Genomic DNA, 19,453 nt, shown 5'->3' on the forward strand with positions numbered 1-19,453 from the left:
TCTTCTTGGACTTGCCCCCTTTGTTTTGGAGAATTGATTGAGATCTACACTTGATTCTTGATTGTGAAATTTGGTTAAGTAGCAGTCGACTAAGATTTGCACACATCTACACTTGATTGAGGTGGACTGAGGTCTACACACACCTATAAAAAACATGAAAGACTATCCAGCTAAAAAACATGAACGTACTGCGCTAGTTTCACTACACATTAGTTGGACGAAAGAAAAGTGAAGATAAAACAGTTGACATCACTGCACTTGCACACCACAAACTGAAGAAGCAAATTGGTCGATCATACTACTAGTGAATTAAACTTCATCCGTGCACTAGTACATGGTAGTACATGGTACATGTCTGCAACCATGTATGAACACAACACACACCAACGCCACGTATGCATACAAGATCGATCATCAGCTCAGACCCTGGCGACCCCGCCGGTGCCCATGCCCATGCCCTTGTTGTGCGGGTCGCCGACGCCTGCGCCGTACGCGTGCTCCGCCGGATACCCACCACCATGGTTACCACCGAACTGGTTCCCGAAGAGGCCCGAGTGCAGCGCCAGCACGTACAGCAGCTGCGTGAACATGAGAACAATCACGAACGCCTCCAGCACCCGGAGGCGCCACCCTCGGTACCCGCCGATGTGGATCTCCTTGCACGCCAGCCCGAACGCCAAGGCGGTGATCGCCCAGGCCACCAGCGAGGAGGACGCGGAGGTGGCGAGGCTGTCGCCGCGCCAGGTGCGGACGTGGTGCACGCCGGCGAGCTTGGATGCGGCGCCCACGACCCCGGCGAGGATGGCGAAGACGAGGAAGTAGAAGGTGGCGCCGTTGCCGCCGACGCCGGGGCGGTTGGTGAGGCCGTTGATGAAGTGGTTGAGGTTCCAGCTCGCGAACCCTATGACGATGATGTACATGATGAGGTTCAGCACCAGCAGCGGCGCCACCATGTTACGCCCAACGCCCGCCATTGCTGCTCCCGTTTCTTCTTGGTCGAGGTGGAGATGGAAATGGAGCTCTGACACTCACTGGATTCGCTTTGGTTGATCTTGATCTAGCTACGTGCTGGGATTGGATTTGGCGGAAGCAAGAATCAAATGGAATGTGATGATTTCTGGATGAGGTGGTGAAGTGGAGTGTAGTGGGATAAATATATAGGTGTGCAGGAGGGACACGCGTGGTGCGACGCGTGCCGCATGGGGGCTTTACACGGTAGCTGTTTCGAGCAGCGTGCGGATGCTTCCACACTTCGCCTCCGCTTGGCAAACGCCCACTAAAATAGAAATGGACGCTCTGTCTATCGAATCAACCACCTCACGTGGGGACGCTTTGCTTCGGTGTCAAGCTCTTCTTCGCTCTCCCGATCCACGAATTCAGCAAACCAGTTAGAGAAAACTTTGTGGCAGCACAATGCAAATTTATTCCTTTCGCTGCAGATGTAATCACTACAGAAGTTTTGACAATGAAAGACGGTCTAGTTTTTGTTAATTCTCTTGGATTCAATCGGTTCGAAGCGGAATTAGACTCCCTACATGTTATTAACTTCTGTAATGGTCAAACTAGATGGTGGAACTCAGCGGCGGCAATCTTCATGGAATGTGTGGATATTAGTTCCTTGATCGGGAAGATCATTTTTAAGCATTGTTATCGTTCTTGTAATCAAGCAGTTCATGCGCTAGCTAATTTTTGTTTCTGTAATAAATCTTCTTTCAGTTGGTTGGACGAGCCTCTTGACTGTGATGTCGGTAAGCTCGTAGACAATGTAAATATTTTTTAATTCTAATAAAGCTAGCCATGATGGCCTTCCCTAAGAAAAAGTTACCCTTCCTATTTTCAAATCTTACACACACTTGTTTAGGTTGAAAAAAATAATAAAGGTCTAGCTAAAACGGAAACATACTACGACATCAATAACTTGTTTGAGTCCTCTTATTATGGGTTCGGTACCTAGTGATCAGGGTCACTTCTTGGGTAAAAGTCAAAGGGACTTTCTGCAATCCAAACTGGATCACAAAGGCTCATCAACACCTTTTCCGGCGCCGTTACCGGAGAAGCATCGTGACATTAGTTATTAGATCACAGTTTCTATTTCAGTTTTCTTCTTGTCTTTACATATTTTTCAAATTGGTGTTCCAATAAATACCCGAAATAATTATCATGACAAGGAAACTCGGGAACTTTGTTGCCCTTAACAAAGATAGTATGTGTGCACCAATGTCATTACCTGGTATTGTTGCCTAACAATTTAAAATTAAGCCTCATATTGTTACTATGGTTCAACAGAGCTAGTTTGGCGGCTCCGCATCGAAGGATACCGATATGTATTTACATATTTTCACTTAACTATGCGACATAAAACATATTAAATTTTATGAACCAGACGCGTCGAAGTTGTGTCTATTTCCTTGCTCTCTAAGAGAAAAGGTAAAAAAAAATGTCTTCTAGCTTTGCCCCAGAGGAGTCATAACTTCATGGAATTTATGTTGTAGCAAATTTATGTCCATATTTTTTCCCTACAAAAATTATGCAACTTCGATCGTAAATAACTGGCTTTAAGCACGAAGATCAAGAGCCACTAGCGCTTGCATGTGACTACATGAAAGAGGCTACAAGGAATTTCCCAAAACACAGAATGGAAGAATGGATCATTCTTCATGTATTTCATAACGTCGTTAACCCTATGTCAAACCTATAGACTGAAGCTACATACCTAATTGATGAGATGACAGAAAATCATGTCCAATGGCATGTGGAAAGGTCAATGCTTCCTCTAAACTACTAGGAACATGTTGGCCCCCAAGTGTAAGGGTTTGCAGCACGCAACCGTTTCCCTCAAGTGACCTCAAGGTTTATCAAACAAACATGAGTTTATTAACACAGCCAATGGTCAACACCTGCACTGCACACACGAATACAAAACTCGCCTTGGCCCCCAACAGACTAGTGAGGTTGTCAACCTCACTACCTTTCTAGTTACAAGGACTAAAATCACAAGTGTGTGTAAGATTTGATTGCAACGGAAAAGTAGAAATAACATATCAAAAGAGCGTTTGATTTAGATTGAAAGTTTATAGGAAGAGGATGGACCGGAATCCAAAGTTTTGTTGGAAATATGCCCTAGAGGCAATAATAAATTAGTTATTATTATATTTCCTTGTTCATGATAATCATTTATTATCCATGCTAAAATTGTATTGATAGGAAACTCAGATACATGTGTGGATACATAGACAACACCATGTCCCTAGTAAGCCTCTAGTTGCTAGCTCGTTGATCAATAGATGGTTACGGTTTCCTGACCATGGACATTGGATGTCGTTGATGACGGGATAACATCATTAGGAGAATGATGTGATGGACAAGACCCAATCCTAAGCATAGCACAAGATCGTGTAGTTCGTATGCTAAAGCTTTTCTAATGTCAAGTATCATTTCCTTAGACCATGAGATTGTGCAACTCCCGGATACCGTAGGAATGCTTTGGGTGTACCAAACGTCACAACGTAACTGGGTGGCTATAAAGGTGCACTGCGGGTATCTCCGAAAGTGTCTGTTGGGTTGGCACGAATCGAGACTGGGATTTGTCACTCCATGTAACGGAGAGGTGTCTCTGGGCCCACTCGGTAGGACATCATCATAATATGCACAATGTGACCAAGGAGTTGATCACGGGATGATGTGTTATGGAATGAGTAAAGAGACTTGTCGGTAACGAGATTGAACGAGGTATCGGGATATCGACGATCGAATCTCGGGCAAGTATCGTACCAATAGACAAAGGGAATTGTATACGGGATTGATTAAATCCTCGACATCGTGGTTCATCCGATGAGATCATCGTGGAACATGTGGGAGCCAACATGGGTATCCAGATCCCGCTGTTGGTTATTGACCGGAGAGTCGTCTCGGTCATGTCTGCGTGTCTCCCGAACCCGTAGGGTCTACACACTTAAGGTTCGTTGACGCTAGGGTTGTAGAGATATTAGTATGCGGTAACCCGGAAGTTGTTCGGAGTCCCGGATGAGATCCCGGACGTCACGAGGAGTTCTGGAATGGTCCGGAGGTGAAGATTTATATATAGGAAGTCTAGTTTCGGCCATCGGGAAAGTTTCGGGGGTAATCGGTATTGTACCAGGACCACCGGAAGGGTCCCGGGGGTCCACCGGGTGGGGCCACCTATCCCGGAGGGCCCCATGGGCTGAAGTGGGAGGGGAACCAGCCCCTGGTGGGCTGGTGCGCCCCCCATGGGCCTCCCCCTACGCCTAGGGTTGGAAATCCAAGGGGTGGGGGCGCCCCACCAGACTTGGGGGGCAAGTCCCCCCCCCCTTGGCCGCCGCCCCCCTTGAAGATTGGACCTCCTAGGGCCGGCGCCCCTCCCTAGGGGTCCTATATATAGTGGGGGGAGGGAGGGCAGCCACACCTGAGTCCCTGGCGCCTCCCTCTCCCTCCGTGACACCTCTTCCTCCCCACTTGTGCTTGGCGAAGCCCTACCGGGATCCCGCTACTTCCACCGCCACGCTGTCGTGCTGCTGGATCTCCATCAACCTCTCCTCGCCCCTTGCTGGATCAAGAAGGAGGAGACGTCTCCGCTCCGTACGTGCGTTGAACGCGGAGGTGCCGTCCGTTCGGCGCTAGGATCATCGGTGATTTGGATCACGACGAGTACGACTCCATCAACCCCGTTCTCTTGAACGCTTCCGCATTGCGATCTACAAGGGTATATAGATGCACTCCTCTCTCTCGTTGCTAGTCTCTCCATAGATTGATCTTGGTGACACGTAGGAATTTTTTTGAATTTCTGCTACGATCCCCAACAGTGGCATCATGAGCTAGGTCTATACGTAGATTCTATGCATGAGTAGAACACAAGTTGTTGTGGGCATCGATTTTGTCAATTTACTTGTCGTTACTAGTCTTATCTTGATTCAGCGGCATCGTGGGATGAAGCGGCCCGGACCGACCTTACACGTACGCTTACGTGAGACTGGTTCCATCGACTGACATGCACTAGTTGCATAAGGTGGCTAGCGAGTGTCTGTCTCTCCCACTTTAGTTGGATCGGATTCGATGAAAAGGGTCCTTATAAAGGGTAAATAGAAATTGGCATATCACGTTGTGGTTTTGGCGTAGGTAAGAAACATTCTTGCTAGAAACCTATAGCAGCCACGTAAAAAACTTGTAACAACAATTAGAGGACGTCTAACTTGTTTTTGCAGCATATGCCGTGTGATGTGATATGGCCAAAAGGATGTGATGAATGATATATGTGATGTATGAGATTGATCATATTCTTGTAATAGGAATCACGACTTGCATGTCGATGAGTATGACAACCGGCAAGAGCCATAGGAGTTGTCTTAATTTATTTATGACCTGTGTGTCAACTTATACGTCATGTAATTACTTTACTTTATCGCTAACCGTTAGCCATAGTAGTATAAGTAATAGTTGACGAGACAACTTCATGAAGACACGATGATGAAGATCATGATGATGGAGATCATGGTGTCATGCCGGTGACGACGATGATCATGGCGCCCCGAAGATGGAGATCAAAAGGAGCAAAATGACATTGGCCATATCATGTCACTATTTGATTGCATGTGATGTTTATCATGTTTTACATCTTATTTGCTTAGAACGACGGTAGCATAAATAAGATGATCCCTCACCATAATTTCAAGAAAGTGTTCCCCCTAACTGTGCACCGTTGCTAAAGGTCTGTTGTTTCAAAGCACCAGGTGATGATCGGGTGTGATAGATTATAACGTTCGCATACAACGGGTGTAAGGCAGATTTACACACGCAATACACTTGATTTGACTTGACGAGCCTAGCATGTACAGACATGGCCTCGGAACACGGAAGACCGAAAGGTCGAACATGAGTCGTATAGTGGATACGATCAACGTGAAGATGTTCACCGATAATGACTAGTCCGTCTCACGTGATGATCGGACACGGCCTAGTTGACTCCGATCATGTATCACTTAGATGACTAGAGAGATGTGTATCTAAGTGGGAGTTCATTAAATAATTTGATTAGATGAACTTAATTATCATGAACATAGTCAAAAGGTCTTTACAAATTATGTCGTAGCTTGCGCTATAGTTCTAATGTTTTAGATATGTTCCTAGAGAAAATTTAGTTGAGAGTTGACAGTAGCAACTATGCGGACTGGGTCCGTCAACTGAGGATTGTCCTCATTGCTGCACAGAAGGATTATGTCCTTAATGCACCGTCAGTGTGCTGACCCTCGAGCATCGTCTGTAGATGTTGGGAAACATCTGACATACACGTTTTAATGACTACGTGATAGTTCAGTGCGTAATGCTAACGGTTTAGAATTGTGGCACCAAGGATGGTTTTTGAAACGTCACAGAACATATGAGATGTTCCAAAGACTGAAATTGGGATTTCAGACTAGTGCCCACGTCAAGAGGTATGAGACCTCTGACAAGTTTCTTAAGCCTGCAAACTAAGGGAGAAAAGCTCAATCGTTGAGCATGTGCTCAGATTGTCTAAGTACTACAATCGCTTGAATCAAGTGGGAGTTAATCTTCCAGGTGAGATAGTGATGATTCTCCATAGTCACTACCACCAAGCTATTGGAGCTTCGTGATGAACTATAACATATCAGGGATAGACATGATGATCCTTGAGAAACTCGCGATGTTTGACACCGCGAAAGTAGAAATCAAGTAGGAGCATCAATTGTTGATGGTTAAACCACTAGTTTCAAGAAGGGAAAGGAAAAGAAGGGATACTTCATGAGATGGAAAATCAGTTGCTGCTCTAGTGAAAAAACCCAAGGTTGAACCAAACCCGAGACTAAGTGCTTCTGTAATGAGGGGAACGGTCACTGAAGCAGAACTACCCTAGATACTCGGTAGATGAGAAGGCTGGCAAGGTCGACAGAAGTATATTGGATATACATTATAATGTGTACTTTACTAGTACTCCTGGTAGCACCAGGGTATTAAAATACCGGTTCAGTTGCTAAGTGTTAGTAACTCGAAAATAAAAGGCTACGGAATAAACCGAGACTAGCTGAAGGTGAGATGACGATATGTGTTGGAAGTGTTTCCAAGGTTGATGTGATCAAGCATCGCATGCTCCCTCTATCATCGAGATTGGTGTTAAACCTAAATAATTGTTATTTGGTGTTTGCGTTGAGCATAGACATGATTGGATTATTTTTATCACGATACGATTATTCATTTAAGGAGAATAATGGTTACTCTGTTTATTTGAATAATACCTTCAATGGTCTTGCACCTAAAATGAATGGTTTATTGAATCTCGATCGTAGTGATACACATGTTCATGCCAAAAGATATAAGATAGTACCACGTACTTGTGGCACTGCCATTTGAGTCATGTTGGTGTAAAACGCATGAAGAAGCTCCATCTTGATGGATCTTTGGACTCACTCGCTTTGAAAAGATTGAGACATGCGAACCATGTCTATTGGGAGATATGCATGAAGAAACTCCATACAGATGGATCGTTTGGACTCACTTGATTTTAAATCACTTGAGACATGCAAATCATACCACATGGGCAACATGACTGAAAGACCTCGTTTTCAATTAGATGGAACAAGAAAGCAACTTGTTGGAAGTAATACATTTTGATGTGTGCAGTCCAATGAGTGCTGAGGCACGCAGTGGATATCGTTATGTTCTTACTTCACAGATAATTTGAGTAGATACTGAGTATATTTACTTGATGAAATACAAGTCTGAATTATTGAAAGGTTCAAGTAATTTCAGAGTGAAGTTGAAGATCGTCGTGACAAGATGATAAAATGTCTATGATATGATCATAGAGATGAATATCTGAGTTACGAGTTTGACACACAATTAAGACATTGTGGAAATTGTTTCACAACTAATACCGCCTGGAACACCATAGTGTGATGGTGTGTCCGAACATCATAACTACACCCTATTGGATATAGTGCATACCATGATGTCTCTTATCGAATTATCACTATCGTTTATGGGTTAGGCATTAGAAACAACCGCATTCACTTTAAATAGGGCACCACACAATTCCGTTGAGACGACACCATATGAAGTATGGTTTAGAGAAACCTAAGCTGTCGTTTCTTAAAAGTTTGGAGCTGCGATGCTTATGTGAAAAAGCTTCAGACTGATAAGCTCGAACCCAAAGCGGATAAATGCATCTTCATAGAATACCAAAAAATAGTTGGGTATACCTTCTATTTCAGATCCGGAAGCAAAAGTGATTATTTCTAGAAACGGGTCCTTTCTCGAGGAAAAGTTTCTCTCGAAAGAATTGAGTGGGAGGATGGTAGAGACTTGATGAGGTTATTGAACCGTCACTTCAACTAGTGTGTGGCAGGGCACAGGAAGTTGTTCCTGTGGCACCTACACCAATTGAAGTGGAAGCTTATGATAATGATCATGAAACTTCGGATCAAGTCACTACCAAACCTCATAGGTCAACAAGGATGTGTACTACTTCAGAGTGGTACGTAATCCCGTCTTGGAAGTCATGTTGCCAGACAACAATGAACCTACGAGCTATGGAGAAGCGATGGTGGGCCCGGATTCCGATGAATGGCTCGAGGCCATAAAATCCGAGAAAGGATCCATGTATAAAACAAAGTATAGACTTTGGAAGAACTACTTGATAGTCATAAGGCTGTTGGGTGCAGATGGATTTTAAAAGGAAGACGGACAATGATGGTAAGTGTCACCATTAAGAAAGCTTGACTTGTCGTTAAGATGTTTCCCGACAAGTTTAAGGAGTTGACTATGATGAGACTTTCTCACTCGTAGCGATGCTAAGAGTCTGTTGGAATTATGTTAGCAGTTACTGCATTATTTATGAAATCTTGCAGATAGGGTGTCAAAACATTGTTTCCTCGACATTTTTCTTGAGGAAAGGTTGTATGTGATACATCCAGAAGGTTTTGTCAATCTTGAAAGATGCTGACAAGTATGCAAAGCTCCAGCGATCCTTCTAAGGACTGGAGTAAGCATCTCGGAGTTGGAATGTATGCTTTGATGAGATGATCAAAGATTTTGGGTTTATACAAAGTTTATGAGAAACTTGTATTTCCAAAGAAGTGAGTGGGAGCACTATAGAATTTTTGATGAGTATATGTTGTTAACATATTGTTGATCAGAAATGATGTAGAATTTCTGGAAAGCATACAGGGTTATTTGAAAAGTGTTTTTTAATGGAAAACCTGGATTAAGCTACTTGAACATTGAGCATCAAGATCTATAAGGATAGATCAAAATCGCTTAATAGTACTTTCAAACGAACACATATCATGACAAAATTTTGAAGGAGTTCAAAAATAGATCGGCAAAGAAGGAGTTCTTGGTTGTGTTATAAGGTATGAGTATTGAGTAAAACTCAAGACCTGACCACGGCAGAATAGAGAGAAAGGACGAAGGTCGTCCCCTATGCTTTAGACATAGGCTCTAAAGTATGCAATGTTGTGTACCGCACCTGAAGCGTGCTAAGCCTTGAGTCAGTCAAGGGGTACAAGTGTGATCTAGAAATGGATCACAGGACAACGGTCAAGGTTATCCTTGGTAACTAGTGGACTAAGGAATTTTCTCGATTATGGAGGTGATAAAAGAGTTCGTCGTAAAGGGTTACGCCGATGCAATCTTTGACTCTAATCTGAATGATTCTGAGTAGTAAACCGGATTCGTATAGTAAAACAGTTATTTGGAATAGCTCCAAAAAAGAGCGTGGTAGCTGCATCTACAAGATGACATAGAGATTTGTAAAGCACACACGGATCTGAAAGGTTCAGACCCGTTGACTATAACATCTCTCACAAGGATAACATGATCAAACCCAGAACTCATTGAGTGTTAATCACATGGTAATCTGAACTAGATTATTGACTCTAGTAAACTCTTTGGGTGTTAGTCACATGGGGATGTGACCTTGAGTGTTAATCACATAGCGATGTGAACTGGATTATTGACTCTAGTTCAAGTGGGAGACTGTTGGAAATATGCCCTAGAGGCAATAATAAATTAGTTATTATTATATTTCCTTGTTCATGATAATCGTTTATTATCCATGCTAAAATTGTATTGATAGGAAACTCAGATACATGCGTGGATACATAGATAACACCATGTCCCTAGTAAGCCTCTAGTTGACTAGCTCGTTGATCAATAGATGGTTACGGTTTCCTGACCATGGACATTGGATGTCGTTGATGACGGGATAACATCATTAGGAGAATGATGTGATGGACAAGACCCAATCCTAAGCATAACACAAGATCGTGTAGTTCGTATGCTAAAGCTTTTCCAATGTCAAGTATCATTTTCTTAGACCATGAGATTGTGCAACTCCCGGATACCGTAGGAATGCTTTGGGTGTACCAAACGTCAGAACGTAACTGGGTGGCTATAAAGGTGAGCTGCGGGTATCTCCGAAAGTGTCTGTTGGGTTGGCACGAATCGAGACTGGGATTTGTCACTCCGTGTAACGGAGAGGTATCTCTGGGCCCACTCGGTAGGACATCATCATAATGTGCACAATGTGACCAAGGAGTTGATCACAGGATGATGTGTTACGGAACGAGTAAAGAGACTTGCCGGTAACGAGATTGAACGAGGTATCAGGATACCGACGATCGAATCTCGGGCAAGTATCGTACCAATAGACAAAGGGAATTGTATACGGGATTGATTAAATCCTCGACATCGTGGTTCATCCGATGAGATCATTGTGAAACATGTGGGAGCCAACATGGGTATCCAGATCCCGCTGTTGGTTATTGACCGGAGAGTCGTCTCGGTCATGTCTACGTGTCTCCCAAACCCGTAGGGTCTACACACTTAAGGTTCGTTGACGCTAGGGTTGTAGAGATATTAGTATGCGGTAACCCGAAAGTTGTTCGGAGTCTCGGATGAGATCCCAGACGTCACGAGGAGTTCCGGAATGGTCCGGAGGTGAAGATTTATATATAAGAAGTCCAGTTTCGGCCATCGGGAAAGTTTCGGGGGTAATCGGTATTGTACCGGGACCACCGGAAGGGTCCCGGGGGTCCACCGGGTGGGGCCACCTATCCCGGAGGGCCCCATGGGCTGAACTGGGAGGGGAACCAGCCCCTTGTGGGCTGGTGCGCCCCCCATGGGCCTCCCCCTGCGCCTAGGGTTGGAAACCCTAGGGGTGGGGGCGCCCCACCTGACTTGGGGGCTGCCCCCCCCCCCCCTTGGAGATTGGATCTTCTAGGGCCGGCGCCCCTCCCTAGGGGTCCTATATATAGTGGGGGGAGGGAGGGCAGCCACACCTGAGTCCCTGACGCCTCCCTCTCCCTCCGTGACACCTTTTCCTCCCCGTTTGTGCTTGGCGAAGCCCTGCCGGGATCCCGCTACTTCCACCACCACGCCGTCGTGCTGCTGGATCTTCATCAACCTCTCCTCTCCCCTTGCTGGATCAAGAAGGAGGAGACGTCTCCGCTCCGTACGTGTGCTGAACGCGGAGGTGCCGTCCGTTCGGCGCTAGGATCATCGGTGATTTGGATCACGACGAGTACGACTCCATCAACCCCGTTCTCTTGAACGCTTCCTCATTGCGATCTACAAGGCTATGTAGATGCGCTCCTCTCTCTCGTTGCTAGTCTCTCCATAGATTGATCTTGGTGACACGTAGGAAATTTTTTAAATTTCTGCTACGATCCCCAACAAGTTTTACTAGCGGTTTCTCTCTTATGACTACGACTATGCATGTCACAATCGACATATGAGCATTATGTGTCAAAATTTATAGACCATTATCCAACTACATCTATAGCTAATACTTCACCCAAGATTGCTATCCAGCATCAAGTATTAAGTAAAAAACAGAGGATTGCAATAAGTATGATGACAACAAGTAGATGATATATTGTCTTCACCCTGCGTTCAAAGGACAACTACGCGACCATCTTTTTATCCCTAGTGGCAACAACACAATACAAGCCTTTTCCACTTCCTGTCACTCCGATTGATTACTTGCAAGATCGAACCCAATTATCATACACAACTTCCTCTTGGAGGTCATCTCCCAAACCTGGCCAAAGGAATAAATATTGATTGGAGAAATATATGAATAAGAATTATGCAGCAAAGAAACCGAATAGATCTCAAAAGGAATTCATAGATAAAACTTATCATAAAGTGACAATTATTCGCACTGCAAGAAACATACCAACATATTATATCTGATGGATCATGATCATGAAGGAAAGCTCATGTGATCTTTGTATTGAGATACATGGAAGATAACACCATCTAGTTACTGCTATGCACCCATGGTCTAAAGGAAACTACTTGCATGAAAAATGTTACCACTCTCCATTAATGGCACCCATGAAACTACACATGGTCGGCCAGCCCCTCGTGTGATGGATTGACGACTAGCTCAAGATAATCTTTTCGTCTCTCTCTCTAGGTAAGTATAACCAACTTCTCATTAATTATATGCATGACAATATGGATGGATGTGTGTGTGTGGTTGCTGTATAAATTGCAATTTGTTGCTCGGGAATTGTCTTGCTATATGTTTCTTTTTGCGGGGAAGGTGTAAAGAGTTTTCGATTGTACAATAAAATTATGTTGCAAAAAATACAAGCCTTTTTCCTACCTCCAATGGTGTGTCGTTCGTCAAAGATTGAAATCGCATTGACTTAACTTTAAGGTAAATAGACACCTGCAAACGCTTAGTCAGAGCAGGCTTTAAAGATCACAATGTGTTGACGAGACAGGATCCCCTAATTTGCTATTATTGCACTAAACACACCATAGTTGCGCGAAAAGTTGGAAAGGCCCTCGTGTTTTCTTGGAGCTAAATGGATGATGAGTGTAAGCAGAAAAAAAATGGATGTAAAAGCAGAGCAAACACGTGAGACACGTACAGTACAGCGGGAAGCGGCGAGGAAGGGAAGAGGAAGAGGATAAGGTTGCATGGGAGGGTGGATGGACCGATCGAGCAGTGCAACCTAAGATCCAAGGAAGCGTACGTTTAGTTTACGTTACGTGAGCTGATTGATTATTCCAGTCCTAGTCTAGCAGCAGCAGCAGCAGCTATAAACCGTGCCACGTACGGTCTCGAAGCCGCTGGAAGCATCCGCCAACGGCTAGAGAGCTACGACGTCGACTGGAAGAAGCAGAAGCAGAAGCAGCAGCAGCAGCAGCTTCAGCTCGGTGTCAAGCGCTCACCACGCGTCGCGCCACCTCCATTTCTAAGCGGCCGCATCACACGTGTCCCGTCTTTCCCTACCTCCTGTGCATCTATATATCCCACTACGCTCCACCCCGGCACCTCATCCACAAAGCAATCACCAATCTCCCATCCTTGTCGATTCGATCTGTTCCACAAAGCCACTTCAGTGCTCGATCCAAGCCAACAACAACAACAACAACAAGAAGAAGAAAGAAGCAAGGCAGCAGCAATGGCGGGCGTGGGTCGCAACATGGTGGCGCCGCTGCTGGTGCTGAACCTCATCATGTACATCATCGTCATAGGGTTCGCGAGCTGGAACCTCAACCACTTCATCAACGGCCTCACCAACCGCCCCGGCGTCGGCGGCAACGGCGCCACCTTCTACTTCCTCGTCTTCGCCATCCTCGCCGGGGTCGTGGGCGCCGCATCCAAGCTCGCCGGCGTGCACCACGTCCGCACCTGGCGCGGCGACAGCCTCGCCACCTCCGCGTCCTCCTCGCTGGTGGCCTGGGCGATCACCGCCTTGGCGTTCGGGCTGGCGTGCAAGGAGATCCACATCGGCGGGTACCGAGGGTGGCGCCTCCGGGTGCTGGAGGCGTTCGTCATCATCCTGGCCTTCACGCAGCTGCTCTACGTGCTGGCGCTGCACTCTGGGCTGTTTGGCAACCAGTTTGGTAACCATGCTGGTGGATACGGCGCGGAGCACGGCGGGTATGGCGCCGGCGATCCGCACAATAAGGGCATGGGCACCGGCGGCGTCGCCAGGGTCTGAATCGGCCGGGTAGATGCCTCGGCGGCGACAGTGACAGGCTGATAATAAGGTGTATGTATAAATGTGTGTTCCGTCACGTATGGTGGGAGCGTACGTTGTATCCATACATGGTGTGCATGTACTCTTTTCTTTTTTGTAGGGACGACGCGCGTGCATGCGTACATGTGGTAGTACTGCAGGATGGTTCTTCTTAGTGTGTGTGTGTGTGTGTGTGTGTGTTTATTATCTAGTCCGAGATCGAGATAGAGATCGATCAGTCCATGCTTCTTCTCCGACCAGACCACAGCAGTGTCTGGATGTGGATGAATGGCAGCACTTGTTTCATTTATCACTACTACTCTACTTCCGTTCCGATTGTGATGTGCTCCGGTTGTCTTGTGCCCATGCAAGTGAAACCGTCTTCTTTCTATTGGCTCTATTTAGATTCATGGGTTAAGAGTCAGTTTTGGTTAGTTTGAACTCAACTAATCTAAAAATATCCAAATAAAAATATTCAAACATGTATTGAGGGTTAGTTTGGGTTAGATGCTTCTAGCTTATTTGAGTAGTTTTTCTCGGGACCACTAAAAAATATATTTTTATCTCCTTACTCCAACTTCATTTAACCCTGTCATTTAAACACCTTTTTAGTTAAAGTTAGTTCAAGATTAGAATCTACCTTTAACCAAGGAGTAATCAAAATCGTAGTACTTCATTTAACCCTGTCATTCAAACACCTTTTTAGTTAAAGTTAGTTCAGGATTAGAATCTACCTTTAACCAAGTTAGAGTATTCAAAATCGTAGTGCAGTAGCCTCTTTTAGCTGCTTGCTCAGTACATACATACGCATGGATGTGTATTGTGCAGTGCGGTGCGCAGCTGCTACGTGCTCAGCGAATGGGCACCCGTACCGTATGGTACTATACATAATCAAATTCGTCTTCAATCATTTGTCAAAAAAATAATTCTTCAATCTGTTGGCCGCACGTCTACGTGTCCTACATGCACAACGAAGATGGTAGTCCTTTTCTTCTGCGAGGATTGGACACGGCCGGGTCTCGAAGCTGCTGTATGTACGTACTACTACCATGAATCCTGTCTGCCTCCGCACAACCGTGACATGCCGCGAACCAATTTGTGGTTGAACGGTTAGAGAAACTGTGGTATCTTCAATCCACTAAAATTATGACGATGCACATTCAGTAGGAGGAGATGTTTTTGTCGATGACGAGGCGTCTACAGTGATTTCGTGAATCTCAAGATGATATGTCGGTTCATCTTTCAAAGGCACTTATCAAAATATAATATGCGTGTGTACATTCATAAGGATGAATGTATGCGTGTGTATATAAACGCTTATGTTGATGTAAAAAAAACTGTGACATGCCCAAACATTCAAACAAAAACGTGACATGCCCAAACAAGGGGCCCTACTATCGATTCCATTAAACATAAAAAGGGAAAATAAAAAATACCCATGAATTTGAGAAAAATGTTAATACCGTATAAAAAAGGTCAATGAAATTAAAAAGATAATTATAGCATTAGAAAAAGTTCAGGGCATGAAAAAATGTTCCCACGTTTCAAAACAAATGTGTAAATTTAGGAACACGTAAAAAAAGTTTTTGAAGGAGTATAAGAAAAAGGTTTTATGCCACTGAAAAATATGTATGTGGCATCTTCAAGAAAAGTCCTCGCCTTTCAAAAAAGAATATGTCATTTAAAAAATGTGCATACAATATGAAAGTGCACATAGTTTTAGAGACTTTTTTATTACCTAAAAAATGTTCAATGTGTATTTAAAAAAAACGTGTTGACCATATATTCAGAAAGTGTTTAAAACATGCACTAGAATAAGAAATATATATTACAAAAGTTCAATGTGGGAAAAAATGTTTCACATGTATACTAAGAATGTATATTGTGTATTGAGAAAATAGATGTATGTTGAAGAAACCATGAAAACTGATAAAGGAATTTTTTTTCTTCTGAGAGGACAGGACACGGCCGGGCCGGGCCAGGCAACAGGGTCTAGAAGCTGTTCTACTGTACGTAATTGCTATATGAATCTAGGCTTGGTGACTGGTCTGGCCAAAGATGGGGATATATTGCCATCTTGCAATATGCACACTAGCTATCTTCCTCTTACAAGATGATTGGGTACAGGTCAGGAATCTGAAAAAAATAATCATGCCTCTTTGAGGTCATGTCTGGGTTGAAAATTAATTCTCATAAAAGTGAGGTTATTGGGGTTGGTATTGATGACAACAAAATTGAATTTTTTGAAGAAATTTTTACTTGTAAGAGGGGCAAACTTCCCTTAAAATATTTAGGGATTCCTGTTGACGAAAAGAGGCTGAAGAATAGCTTAGTGATTTGATCCCTTGGGTGAGTAACATGGAAAAGAGGGTGTTGGGGAGATTTCTAAATATTGTTGGTAGGACCACTTTAGTGAATCCATCTATAGTTTATAAGTGGCTCAATAGGCAAACAGTAAACACATCGGGTGTTCGCTATCACTGGCTTGTGGGCCTGGGACATAGCTCATACTCTATGTTGCCTAGAGAAGTATTTTGTATCGTTCCATCGCAAAAAAAAAAGTTTTTGTATCGCTGTCAGCATTGCTAGCCTTGTGGGATGAGCTATGGGGCCACTGGTTCAAGCGCGGTGTTTTACTACTATAACAGTAGCGTAGGAGCTCTAAGTGATCATGGCGATGTCTTTTCCTTTTGCCGTTCTTGTTTGGTATTTTTTGGTTTCTTTTTTCCTTTTCTGACTCTATCTTTTGCATTTTTTATTATTAATCATTTTATTTATAAATTAAATAAATAATATTCATATTTAATTGATAGGAAACACGTCGATACTTTTTATTGAAATGCATGACCCCTTTACAAAACAGCACGTGTAAGCAATCTTAAGTTGTGATTTTTTTTCAAAATTGCACGCATATTTTGGAATAGGTAGATACTACCAGCAAAAAAAAAGAAATAGGTGGATACTTTTAAAAGTATCTGAACATTTCTAGAAAAATAAGTGAACACTTTTCTACTACATTAACAATTTTAAAAGGCATGATTTTGTAATTGCATGCGCATTCCGTAAAATATATAACATTTCAAAAATATGTTAATACTTTTTAAAACTATATGAACATTTTTTGAGATTGATTTAATATTTTTGAAAAGCACAGAATCTTTTTAAAATTGCATGAACATTTGTTTAAATCCATGATTTTTTTATTACACTGAATAATTTTTTAAACTACGTCAACATTTTTAAAGTACATGAATATTTTTAAAGGGCATAATTCATTTCATTTTATATGTACGCATGTTTTTGTACATCAACATTATTTTCTTCTATCACGTGACACATGTGGTAAGAAATCTAAACTATTTGAAAACATTGTTTACTTCTTCTTTTATTAAGTTTGTTGTACTATGTATTTTTCTAGGGAAACCAAGAAAGAATGTACCACTATGAATGGACCGCACCACCCACAGTTTATTAAGCCCCGCGTTGGCGATTCACATTAATTGAAGCAAACAATTCCCACCCCATGTTCACATCTAGCGCCACACACCCCATCAAATCAACACTCATTGTTGGGCATGTACAACATTTCCTATCACATGATCCATCTCATGGTTAAGGGCATCTTCAACGGAGACCTACAAAACTCCCGCATGTGGTGTCCGGACAACTTTTGTTTACTTTGCAATTCAGTGGGGACCTCTATCAGTCTGCAAAGCTGTCTGGACGTCCAAATTCTGGTATTTTGAAGACAAACTTGGAGGAGCTTTGCGAAGTCCGGACATGCACTTGACCAATCACATGCGTGTCCGTCTCTTCTCTCTCTCCTCCCAACCGCACATGCATGGTTCCGCTCTTCTCTCTCTCTCTCTCTCTCTCTCTCTCTCTCTCTCTCTCCTCGCAACCGGACACAAATACCTACCTACTTTTTCTCCTCCCAACCAGATACTTTATAATTAGCGTAGGATGGCTCCCTCTTATATCATGTCCGCGGGCCACGTCCGAACAGAAAAACAGACATATATCGGAAGAATTTGCGGGTCATCATTGAAGATGCCCTAAGGGCTCATTTGGTTCATAGGATAGAAAAAATTCATTCGATCCGAGTTACTATTCTTTTCAATATGAAGGATATGAACTAACACTAACGCTAAATAGGAATAGGGGTCCATTCTTACAAATCAAAGGGCCCTAAAGAAAATATTTCTATAAGAATCTTATCCTGTAGAATTTCATCAAATTTTTTTGTAAACCAAAGCAAACCTAATAAAACTTAAATAAGAATCTTATCCTATAGAATTGCTACAAAATTTACGTAAACCAAAGGAAGCCTAAATCTAAAATAAGAAAACCAGATACACATCATAAAAATCATCACCACCAACGCAGTGTCACATTAATTCACATGTGGAAGACGAGATTATAGTTGGGCGCATCGAAGTGTGGCTTACCCTCTAGTTCCTCTCTGTTGGGAAACATAACATGCAATTTCAAAAAAAATCTAATAGATACCTCATTCTTCCCTAACTTAATATTAGTTTATCAGCTAAATTCAATAGAAGAAATATGTGGAGGGTTCATATCAGTTTTACTATGAACATGGTCCAATTTTTTAGCCTCCCCCCTCCATGGCCATCTCCATTACGTTCTGATCCGAATCCACTATTCCACCGAACATCCTTTCCTCCACAATCATGTATTTGTGTTTAGCACCTTTTTTGCTCTTCTTCTTTCCAGCCCCTCTTTAATTTCACGTCACCAACGGACTATGAGGAGTCACGGTCGGCATAAAACCCGATACCCAAAGCCCGAACCTAAATCCAAAAAAATTCAACCCCGAAAAACTCGAGTACAAGTTGATCGGGCACCCGAGGAGCTCCCTATAAGCTTCTTGGCTTGCTACACCTCGGACTATAGGTCCTACCGCGCGGTGGTGACTCATGAAGTGGTTTCATGCTCGGTTCTAGGCGATATCTAACACGCTTTCCCGTCCCATCAATCTTTCCATACGCCAGTGGCACGTTAATGAAACATTGCTTTGTAATCCATCCAAATCAATACAGCACAAGTAGGACATGTGGTTTTATCTCTTCGGAGAGTCTGAACCTAGGTAAACTCGTGCCCTTGTTACCATCGCATCTAGGCTACTAGCTAGGGACCCCCAACTTGAGATTTGTTGGATTCGACTCCGTCAAACATCGAGCCAGTCACCACAAGGGTAAGCATCTCACCACTGCCTCTCTTCTTTCAAGTTGAGTCTTCCTCCATTTTTTTATCATTGCATGATGCCATGTGATGAAACCACCCATCAATTTTGTTTTAGCTGGTTGAGCGGTTTCTGGTGAAGACGATGCGATTGTGGTCATTTTGTTAAATTTGAATCTGTATGACTCCTTAGGCCTTGGGAAAAACAAAAAATGTCAGCGAGAACAATGACAAGAATA

The 19,453-nt window shown here is 43.4% G+C and overlaps 2 protein-coding genes across 2 annotated transcripts; one reads left to right on the forward strand and one right to left on the reverse strand.

The window, feature by feature from the left end:
* Positions 1-229: 229 nt before the first annotated feature.
* LOC123082534 (membrane protein PM19L) lies at positions 230-1,107 on the reverse strand. Its single transcript, XM_044504853.1, has one exon. It carries the CDS (start codon positions 972-974, stop codon positions 420-422), a length of 555 nt encoding a protein of 184 aa, XP_044360788.1. The 5' UTR covers positions 975-1,107; the 3' UTR covers positions 230-419.
* Positions 1,108-13,319: 12,212 nt separating this feature from the next.
* Positions 13,320-14,354, forward strand: LOC123082535 (membrane protein PM19L). The gene has a single exon (XM_044504854.1). The coding sequence runs from the start codon at positions 13,452-13,454 to the stop codon at positions 13,992-13,994; it is 543 nt and encodes a 180-aa protein (XP_044360789.1). The 5' UTR covers positions 13,320-13,451; the 3' UTR covers positions 13,995-14,354.
* Positions 14,355-19,453: the final 5,099 nt, after the last annotated feature.

The sequence above is a fragment of the Triticum aestivum genome, chromosome 4A (assembly GCF_018294505.1).
Source record: "Triticum aestivum cultivar Chinese Spring chromosome 4A, IWGSC CS RefSeq v2.1, whole genome shotgun sequence".
NCBI classification, from domain to species: domain Eukaryota; kingdom Viridiplantae; phylum Streptophyta; class Magnoliopsida; order Poales; family Poaceae; genus Triticum; species Triticum aestivum.

Bases quoted from the DNA above. Each gene is read 5' to 3' on its own strand.
- LOC123082534 (XM_044504853.1), bottom strand. From the start codon at position 974: ATGGCGGGCGTTGGGCGTAACATGGTGGCGCCGCTGCTGGTGCTGAAC.
- LOC123082535 (XM_044504854.1), top strand. From the start codon at position 13,452: ATGGCGGGCGTGGGTCGCAACATGGTGGCGCCGCTGCTGGTGCTGAAC.